At 38.9% G+C, this 11,215-nt stretch overlaps 1 protein-coding gene across 1 annotated transcript; it reads left to right on the top strand.

Moving 5' to 3' along the window:
• The first annotated feature begins 849 nt into the window (after window positions 1-849).
• Window positions 850-10,829, top strand: LOC113085448 (protein FAM180A-like). Its single transcript, XM_026255135.1, has 3 exons — window positions 850-1,071; window positions 6,201-6,298; window positions 8,717-10,829. The coding sequence occupies exons 1-3, from the start codon at window positions 939-941 to the stop codon at window positions 9,050-9,052; spliced, it is 567 nt and encodes a 188-aa protein (XP_026110920.1). The 5' UTR covers window positions 850-938; the 3' UTR covers window positions 9,053-10,829.
• Window positions 10,830-11,215: the final 386 nt, after the last annotated feature.

The raw sequence follows: 11,215 nt of genomic DNA, 5'->3' as shown, positions 1-11,215 counted from the left end.
TTTCTAAGTGTCCCCATAATCTTTGTGTAATGTGTGAATGTGGTGCAGTTCGAGGTCAGTTCACTGGATCTTTGTTTTGTCTGAACTTCACATTCTCCTCCAGTCTGTCGCCAGTGAAAACAGCCGTTTGCTGGAACAACAGTGTGTGAATTCCTGAGCCGAACACTGAGACTGTTTTCATGCAGCACTGGACTCTGATGTTAAACAGCCTGAAAAACAACATCTCATCTGATGATTCATACGAAGCAGAGCGTGTGTGTGGATTCATCCTGGAGACAACACTATGTGACAAATATAACAAAACATTTCATTTGAGGTGCGCTTAAAGCTCAAAATAAAGTTTATGTATATATTTATATATAGAAAATATATTACATTTATATTTTTTGTTAAAGATATGTTTTTATGTTTTAGTTAAACCTATTAATGTATTTATTTTTTATTAATTGTATTTCTTATGATATTAGAGTAAATCTTATTTATTTATTTTATTTTATTTTAGCACCTATTTAGTACTTTAAGCCAAACTAAACTAAAATGAGAAATTCAGGCTTGGAAACCAAGTTATCATAATAATTATATATTTTTTAATATAATAAAATGTATTTTATTTATATATTATTGTTTAATTACAGTTAATGCATATATATATATATATATATGGCTGATCTGTATGTTACAGAAAGCAGCTGCTAATGAATTTGGTGCCTTTGAGGAAAAACAGTCAGATTGGGTTTGAGTTGTGATTATTTCCAGATGAAACACACACACACACACACACACACATTCCAGTCCCTTCAAAGAGGGAGGAGAAGTAGGTAGTATGTTGAAGGAATAGGGACAACTGGAAGAGAAAGATGGGGCCAGACTCTCTCTCTCTCTCTCTTTCTCTCTTTCTGTGTCTCTCTGTCTCTGAGCTTCTGTTTATTTACCGCTGAATGCGACAGTCTCTTGGCCTGACTGAGAAGCAGCGAGAGAAAAGAAGAAACAGCATGACGGCCCTCTGGATTCTGTCTGTATCTGCGCTGATGTGTCAGATGTCCGTCACTGCGTCTCTGCACTGGAGGAAAGGTATGACGGGAGACAGAGCATGAGCACTTCAAATCAACACACTTCTGCTTAAATGCTTGAAAGGACACATTTAAACTGTGCCAAAAACTCAGAATAGTTATTAATACTTTTTTAATATCGAAATTGTGAGATATACACTTGCAATTGAAAGGAAATATAGTCAGAATTATTAGATTAAAACGTTGAAATGTTTATGTCTTTATGCATGGCAGAAGAAATCATGACATTTAAATGGACAGTTCTCGTAAGAAAAAAAAATTTGTGACTAAATTTAAGAATTAAGAGCAATATAGTCAAAATTGGAAGATTTAAAAATATTTGCCAGAAACAAAGTCCATATTGTTAGATATAAACTCTAGAAAAAAAAGTCACAAATATATATATATATTTTATTCTGTAATTTTGTAATATGGTGTTCCAAACCAGAGTTATTATCATTAACTAATAGCAAAAAAAAAAAAAAATGGGTCATGTGATGTGATTTCAAGTTTTCCTTTCTCTTTGGAGTGTAAAAAGCTCTTGGTGCAAAAGGAAGATCTGTAAAGTTACAAAGACTAAAGTTTCAAATCCAAAGAGATATTCATCATCAAAGTTAAGACTCTGCCACACATCCCCAAACTGCCTTGTTTAAACACACCCCCACATCTCTACGTCACTATGTGGGAAGATTTGCAAAACAGCACCCAAATGTTCACGCAAAGAAAGAAGGCGTACCTTTTATTCTCTCTGTTGTCGCTGGCACAATTTTATGGAGATGCTGTGTGTTTCATTGTGAAAGTTAAACTGCTTTGTTTGGCCTTCCAAAAGAGCACAATATCCGCTTTGTTATGCCCAGAGCTGATCCGTGCTAGTCACTGAGGAAATACATCAACTTCACGCTGTGGATCGCCGGATTGGCTTTTACGGACGAAGAAGAGTCCAGCCCGGGGTCGTCAAATGTGTTTGCAGAAACCCCCGGCCTTAGTGTAGCCTTTGGCTGTTCCTCGCTCAAACCCCCAGCTGTTCCTTGCTCTAGTCGTCGGCTGTTCCTCGCTCTAGCCACCGGCTGTTCCTCGCTCTAGCCACCAGCTGTTCCTCGCTCTAGCCACTGGCTGTTCCTCCCTCTAGCCACCGGCTGTTCCTCGCTCTAGCCACTGGCTGTTCCTCGCTCTAGCCACCAGCTGTTCCTCGCTCTAGCCACTGGCTGTTCCTCGCTCTGGCCAACGGCTGTTCCTCGCTCTAGCCACCAGCTGTTCCTCGCTCTAGCCACTGGCTGTACCTCGCTCTAGCCACTGGCTGTTCCTTGCTCTAGTCGTCGGCTGTTCCTCGCCCTAGCCACCGGCTGTTCCTCGCTCTAACCACCGGCTGTTCCTCGCTCTAGCCACCGGCTGTTCCTCGCTCTAGCCACCAGCTGTTCCTCGCTCTAGCCACCAGCTGTTCCTCGCTCCAGCCACCGGCTGTTCCTCGCTCTAGCCACCGGCTGTTCCTCGCTCTAGCCACCGGCTGTTCCTCGCTCTAGCCCCGGCTGTTCCTCGCTCTAGCCACCAGCTGTTCCTCGCTCTAGCCACTGGCTGTTCCTCGCTCTGGCCAACGGCTGTTCCTCGCTCTAGCCACCAGCTGTTCCTCGCTCTAGCCACTGGCTTTACCTCGCTCTAGCCACTGGCTGTTCCTCGCTCTAGCCACTGGCTGTTCCTCGCTCTAGGCACTGGCTGTTCCTCGCTCTAGGCACTGGCTGTTCCTCGCTCTAGCCACCAGCTGTTCCTCGCTCTAGGCACTGGCTGTTCCTCGCTCTAGCCGCCGGCTGTTCCTTGCTCTAGTCGTCGGCTGTTCCTCGCTCTAGCCACTGGCTGTTCCTCGCCCTAGCCACTGGCTGTTCCTCGCTCTAGCCATCGGCTATTCCTCTCTCTAACCACTGGCTGTTTTTCACTCTAGCCACCGGTTATTCTTCGCTCTAGCCACCGGCTGTTCCTTGCTCTAGTCGTCGGCTGTTCATCGCTCTAGCCACCGGGCTGTTCCTCGCTCTAGCCATCGGCTATTCCTCTCTCTAACCACTGGCTGTTTTTCACTCTAGCCACCGGTTATTCTTCGCTCTAGCCGCCGGCTGTTCCTTGCTCTAGTCGTCGGCTGTTCCTCGCCCTAGCCACCAGGCTGTTCCTCGCTCTAGCCATCGGCTATTCCTCTCTCTAACCACTGGCTGTTTTTCACTCTAGCCACCGGTTATTCTTCGCTCTAGCCACCGGCTGTTCCTCGCTCTAGCCACATGCTCCTCCTCTCTCTAGCCACTGGCTGTTCCTAGCTCTAGCCACCGGCTGCTCCTCGCTCTAGCCACTGGCTGTTCCTCGCCCTAGCCACTGGCTGTTCCTAGCTCTAGCCACCGGCTGCTCCTCGCTCTAGCCACTGGCTGTTCCTCGCCCTAGCCACTGGCTGTTCCTAGCTCTAGCCACAGGCTGTTCCTCACTCTAGTCACTGGCTGTTCCTCGCCCTAGCCACTGGCTGTTCCTAGCTCTAGCCACCGGCTGCTCCTCGCTCTAGCCACTGGCTATTCCTCGCCCTAGCCACTGGCTGTTCCTAGCTCTAGCCACCGGCTGCTCCTCGCTCTAGCCACTGGCTGTTCCTCGCCCTAGCCACTGGCTGTTCCTAGCTCTAGCCACCGGCTGTTCCTCACTCTAGCCACTGGCTGTTCCTCGCCCTAGCCACTGGCTGCTCCTCGTTCTAGCCACTGGCTGTTCCTCGCCCTAGCCACTGGCTGTTCCTAGCTCTAGCCACTGGCTGTTCCTCGCTCTAGCCACTGGCTGTTCCTCGCTCTAGCCACTGGCTGTTCCTCGCTCTAGCCACCGGCTGTTCCTCGCTCTAGCCACCGGCTGTTCCTCGCTCTAGCCACCGGCTGTTCCTCACTCTAGCCACTGGCTGTTCCTCGCTCTAGCCACTGGCTGTTCCTCACTCTAGCCACTGGCTGTTCCTCGCTCTAGCCACCAGAAAATAAAATAGAAATATGGCAGTTTTGAAATAGGCCTATAATTATTTAATTTAGGAAGATAAATAGCTTGAATGTTTGAAAACACAGTGCTGCAAGTACTGTAATACCTAAAAACATTTGAAATAGAATGAAATATAAAGTCTAATTCAAAGTCATCTCAATGATTGTAAAATGTCAGTGTTTTGACCTGACTTGACTCTTGATTCGATTTAATGCATCCAAAATGAAGATGTTATTCCTGCTGCACACAATCATTTTAAATATACTCCTGACTGTGAGTGTGCGGTTTATCTTTGAGGACACACACTGACACTTACTGAGAAAACTATACAGTGCTTTCCTCACAAAAATGTTTTTGTGAAGTGATCATTTCCATGGAAGTGTGGCGGTCACGAGGAGAAGGCTGGCGGCGGGAGGCTTCGGCTCAACTGTGTTTATGTGGTTTCTAAGGTCAGTTTAGAGCAGGAGGCTCAAGTTTATGAAGGTGAGAGTCTGAAGACCCACCGACACACATCTGCAGCTGATCGGTGCAAACAGATGTGGAATGTGTGTGATGCTGGCGACATCCCGAATGGATCAAACACATGAACAGCTCCCGTCAACTTCAGATGGTTTTTGGTTCAAGCCTGTTATTCCTGCAAGTGTCCATATTCTTAAAGTCTCCAGTTAATGTCACTTGCTAGTTATTTGGAAGACCCATCCGTATTTAACTGATATCCTCTTGCATTATTCACGGTCAGAGATGTGTCATGATGAAACGGGACCAATATCTCGCTGTCCGTCAGCCGCTGACATGCACAGAAGAGAAACAGATGCACAGCTGCCGAACACATGTGCTGAAACATTTTAATCAGGAAATAAACATCACAGTGAAAACAGCTGTAATTGTAACAGTAAACACTTTTTAAATCAACAAATACCTGTTTATTGTTTACAAAAGGGCTATATATGATGAGAAATGAACATAGGGCTAGTTGTAGAGTACAATATTGGCTGTGTCCTAAAGCCTAGGCAGCTGACTTGTGTCATATCAGGCAATGACTTTGAAGGCAATGTTGTTGCACAAAGACACCTCATGAAACTGATTTTTACTCTTAAAGTTTCAGGAAGTGAAGCAGAATTTGGATTCGGATGTGCCTTGATTTTTGATTTTTGACATTTTAGAGCTTTGGGACGCAGCCATTGTTAAATGCTAATGTAAGGAACGCTACTGTAACTTTGGCAAAAGTTCTACAAGGAACATTAACAGAATTTCTGCTCAAACTTATTGGGTCTTTAATAATGTTTTCAAAACGTTAGCCCAAAAACATTTTTCATGGAATGTTTTTCCTGAGCGTTTTAGCTGAGCGTTAATGTAACGTTTTTGAAACGTTAATAGGCTACTTGTTTTAGAATGTTCAGAGAACATTTAAAAGTAACGTTTACATAATGTTTGCAAACTTATAAAATGTGCACATAAACACTTTAAAAACTGGACAATTTGAACGTTCATAAACTAAAATATTCAAATAAATTTGTGTATTACTTTATAGGAACATTAGCAATACGTTCTTAAAACAGAGTTTTGTTAACTGGGAAAGAATGAGTCATAATTTAACTACATTTATTCTCAGTTCTTAGTGTACATCAGGGTTTTATGTTATATTTTATGCTGTTAATATTGCATTATTTTAGTGTCGCTTCTTACCAGGATGCTGTTTTGTGTATATGACATCATATAGCTTCTATATTTGCTTGTGTTGAAGTTTAATCCATCATGTATCTTTCACTTTATCTCCTTATTTTTAATGAGTTTGTCAGTATATTATAAAGGTAAAAACACAATTTATTAATTTGGTATAGATGATAATGATGAAATATGGTCAGTTGGTAAAACTAGAAGTGTTGCTACCATATATATATTTATTTTTTAGTTTTTGGCGAGCTCAGCTGCTGCTTTTACCGTAACTTTCATGGATTTTTTCTGTTTTATTAAACTGACCCACTCCAGCACAAACACCCCTCTCACATGCGTCTGAACATTAACAGCATCTTTCGTCTGACAGTCTGCTGCTTGTGGAAGTTACTTTGAGACGAATGCGCTGCAGTAGAGAGTCTAAACCAGCAGCACTGGGAGAAATTTCAGTGTGTGATGAGTCACAACACATTACCCATGATCCTCTCTGTCTCTCAGCTCTGTTCCCATCAGCCTTCAGAGTGAAGCGAGGGACGCCAGCACTTCTCAACCCCACGTTTCAGAAATCAGCGGAGGACGCCAGCCTTCTGTTTGAGGTACGGCTCACGCTGGTGTGCAATATACCGTGATATAGAGCCATAACAAACTCAGTGTAGATGTCAACATCGAACAGCATTTGTAAGCCATTTACTTGAGTGATGTGATGAGATTTCAGAGGCAACCTGACTATTCAGAAAGGAAACTTTTTACATTGAGATAAGGGTTATTATAAATTAAAACCATAAAAATGTTACTTTAAATAAAATAAATGTTAACTGTAATACAATAAAATATTTTTAAAACTTTAGATTTCACCTGGTTTGAAAGTAAAATTAAAAAATAAAATAAATAAAAAACATACTCGTTACTTGAAAAAATAATTAAGATGTTATTTTATTTCAGCTAGTTTCCAAGGCAAATTGTTTTTTTTGTTTGTTTTGTTTTTTTATGTAGAAGAAAAATAAAAATAGAAATTTACAAAGTCACTAAAAGTTACTAAAAGCTTAATTAAATTGAACATCAATGCAGAAAATATATAAATTAAATTAATATTTGCAGAAATTGTAATAGCATCTCAATGGTACTAAAATATCACTGATGCCAAACATAATTTTTTTATTTATTATTATTTTAATTTAGTGTAACCTGATGTACTTAAATAACTAAAACTAAAATAAAAATAAATGAAAACAATTCAGACATATTTTATATATATATAAAATACAAACTACAAATACAAACAAAAAACAAAAATGACACAAACACAATAAAGTTACTAAACGGAAAATGTAAAAATTATAAATTATTATATATATATATATTTTTTTTTTATATTAATAAAACCTTAAAAGTATCTCAGTTATACTACTAAAACACTGCCAGAAATATTAACAATGTCTCACACTATATGCGAACTATCTTGGCCAAGATCAATATGTGCAATCAAAGGCTTTTCATTTGAGCTCAGAGAAGACTTAACACTTTCAGAACAACTTCTCACGAGGACTTTGAGCAGAAACTGAAGTTTGCTGAGCACTGAAACTTGTTTATCAGCGGTGTTTAATGTGCTTTTCAGCATCTCTGGTTGAATAAAGCAGGCGATCAATAGCTCTCCATACTCTTGTGTTTACTCGGTTATTGAGTTGTGCTGAGTTCTGCAATCTCCTGCGCTGTCAGATCCATCAGCCGCTCCATACTGAGAGATGCACGAGATCCCCTGTTAGATTCAATACAAAAAGAAAAACATATTAATATTCCAGCAGTGTGGCGCTGCGGGACATCAGACACAAACTAAAGCCTGTCGATCGACCTCGTCGCACGCTAAACACAGACTGAACTCTCGAGACTCAGCTCTCAGTCTGCTGCACGCCACTGAACCAGTCAAGAAACATGCTAAATATCCAGTAATATCATCAGTTTAACTGCACTGACACTGTTAGATGAGAACCAAACTAAACTGAGCAAACAGGGAATGTTCTGGCAAGTTAAGACCAAACGTTTTGTTCTTCCTGTGACATTCTTCCATGTGTTCAAATCAAAAAAAGATGTGGTTTTTAATAACGTTCTCAAAACAAAAACATTCTTCATACATCATTCATGGAATGTTTTTTCTGAAATGTTAGTTGGATGTTTGTCTAACGTTTTTTTTTTAAGTTACTACTTGATTCAGAACGTTCTGTGAGCATTCACCAGTAACATTCTCATAATGTTCAGAGAACGTTCAGTAACATTCATGTAAACTTTCTTTTTGTTAGCTGGATTACAACTGCATTCTGTAGAGCTGCTTTATAGTGAAATCAAATTGAGATGATAATAAACCATGTTATTAAACTGAACTGAATAATCATGCTATTTTCTTTGAGCTTCTTTACAGCTGTTGTTGAATTGCAGTGTTTTTATGCTACTGTTGTTTTCACCAGCAACAAAATACATTCTCAGAACGTTTGGCTGATGTTCCCATTTAGCTATAAAACTTTTTTTGGTTATGTGAATGTTAAGGAAACATTCCATTTTATCATGTTGTCAGACATAATGGGAATGCTACTTTTGAATGTTCTCTGAATGTTCTTAACAATTAGAATGGAAACGTTTCAGAAAAAGAAAAAAACATTACATGAAATAAAATATAAATATAATTTTTGTAGTATCGTTTTGAGAACAATTACTGTGTTTTTTATCTTAATGTTCTCTGAAAGTTTCAAAAGTTGTTTTTGGTTAGAATGTTAAGAGAACATTCCTTTTTAGAATGTTGCAAACATTATGGGAATGTTACTTTTGAACGTTCCAAAAGTTCGAGAAGAAAAGTAAAAAAAAAAAAAAAAACGTTATATGAACATCCAACCAAAACATTTATCAAAAAAAGTATAAATGGACCTCCTGTTTATGTTCCTGGAATAATTTTTTGTTGATGAATTTGATCCATAATAAAGAAATGAGGTGAATCTCTGGTTATCTGCGGTGGTTTTGTTGCACAGGTGTTGTGGTCCGGAGGGTACATGGACGCGGTGAACGGGACGCTCCACATCTCTGATCAGGAGCTGGCGTCCATGAGGAAGCTGGAGGTCCTGGAGGTCCTGTGTGAGGATGTACTTCCCAGAAGCCTCTCTGAGATCCAGCGGCTCAGTGCTCAGCTGGAGCTGCGGCGGGGCTCGCTCCGGATGGATGACTTTGAGCGCACCGTCCTCACCATGGTGTTCACCGCTCAACAGCTGCCACACACCAGCCCCGGCCACCAGAGGGAGCTGTGGGCCAACACACTCCTACGACTCTATAAAGCCATTAGAGGAGACCTGCGGCCTGCAGAGGACTGACTGACCTGTGCTCCTCAACCGCGGCTAACAGCCAACGTTCAGTCGCTTGAATAGCAGCCTACATTCATTCAAACCTTTCCGTAATGTTTGCAAAATGGTCAAATGCAACATTCCCTTAATCTTTTCTCTAACATTCATTTAACCAAGAAAAAGTGTTTTTTAAACATTAAAAAAGGGAATTTAAGAATGTTGAGAAAACATTGACATAATGTTTTTATAACTAATATGGAATGTTAACAAAATGTAACTTGAACATAATTTTGTTGGCCGGGGCTCTGATCACAGATATTAGAGGTAAAACAATGCCAAATGCAAATAATAAATGCTGCTCAGCATATAATCATATAGAGTCGAATTAGGAGATTGCAATGCAATTTATATTTATGTTACATATTGTTTGTAAAAATAGAAATAAATCACTTGATTTTAACATTTGAACTTGAAAAACAATCTGTAAAATAAATAGATTAATCATTTAGATAGCAACTTTTAATTCTGTTATAGTATGCTTCACAAATATGTTGTTAATTAAAAAAAAAAAAAAATCAATACTCATTCTCAAAAAAAGTACATTTATGTCACATAATACTTCCCAAAATAAGCAGAAAATAATGTGAAACTAAATAAATATAAATATCATATTTGATCTTGATTTAAAAATAAATGAGTATAATCAGCAGATCTAAAATTAAGGAATTCTGTGAAACTATTATAGTATTTTTCCACAAACAAGTTGTTAAAAACAAAATTACAAATTCTTAAAATAACAAACAAAACACCCCATTCTCAAAAAAAGATGAACAATACTCCAAAAAAAAGAAAAGAATAATACAGTCCAAACTTGCAACAACACTTACAAATAATGATTTCTATAGGTGAAGAAGGTTCTTTAGATAATTAAAATGTTCTTTGCACTGAGAAGAAATGGTTCTTTTCATAAGAACTTTTGAATATTCTGAAACAATTCAATTTTTTTATTTAATGTTAGAAAAATGGCCAACTGATACGTTTCAGGAGAAAAAAAAACATATCATGAAAAGTGTATAAATATAATTTTTGTGGTATAGTTTTGAGAACATTTACTTGTGAAAAATGTTTTTTTTTTTATTAATGTTCTCTGAATGTTCCAAAAGTTGTTTTTTGAATGTTGCAAACATTATGGGAATGATACTTTTGAACGTTCCAACAAACGTTCCAAACAAGTAGAACCATTAAAAAACTAAGAAGAAATGGTTCTTTTCATAAGAACTGATCCCTCAAAGATGTTTTTCATCCTGGTTCCAGAAGCAGAACTGGTTTGACTAGACCTCTCTAATCACAGTGTGGTCAGATGAATGTGAGGTGCATCTTAAGATCTGTGTTTGCATGAGTTCACCTTCACTTTGCATTAACGTGTTGTTGGTGCAGCTGATGGCACATTATCATTTCTTCTGAGATAATGCATCTCCTGATAGATTCATTATCACGTCCTTGACCGTGTTTCCTGGTCTTTCACCTGGAAATATTCCCAGGGGCACATCAAAACCTGCTTCACAGCATCTTCACTGCATTAAACGAGCCCTTCATGAGACAATAAAGGACTGGGGTTTTCATTTCACCTGTGTTTTATTGAAGACGAAATATTTCAGCATCTGCCACCTGAGCAAAAGCGTTAAGACACACTTAGATGATGATGATGAAGATGATTATGAAAATGATGAACAAAACCCAATGGATCAAACTCATGTGCGTTCGTCACGTGCCAATAGCGCCACCTGCAGGCCACCAATATAATGTTTCGAGGCGTTTTGTAAATATATATATATATATATATATATATATATATATATATATATATATATATATATATATATATATATATATATTTGATTCTCAGGTTCATGACAATTTCTTATGTAAAATTGCTATTATAAGAAGTTGTTTGAATAATGAATATGTACAGATGTATGTTGTTGTTTTTTTTTGCTTTTAAATGTTATTTGTAACTATAGGTTAAATTCTGCGAAATAAAGCAGCATTTTTCTGGTGCTTCGTGATTATATAGATAGCTAGCTGGATTAAACTAAATAAACGTATATCAACGCTTACATTGCCTAATATTTTAAATTCAATATAAGTACATCGTTCGGTTCTAAACTAAACATTGGAGTTGTGTTGTGTATT

This window comes from Carassius auratus, unplaced genomic scaffold, assembly GCF_003368295.1.
Source record: "Carassius auratus strain Wakin unplaced genomic scaffold, ASM336829v1 scaf_tig00041616, whole genome shotgun sequence".
Classification (NCBI taxonomy): domain Eukaryota; kingdom Metazoa; phylum Chordata; class Actinopteri; order Cypriniformes; family Cyprinidae; genus Carassius; species Carassius auratus.
The sequence above is the reverse complement of the archived record's forward strand: the minus strand, read 5'-3'. Positions and strand labels throughout refer to the sequence as shown.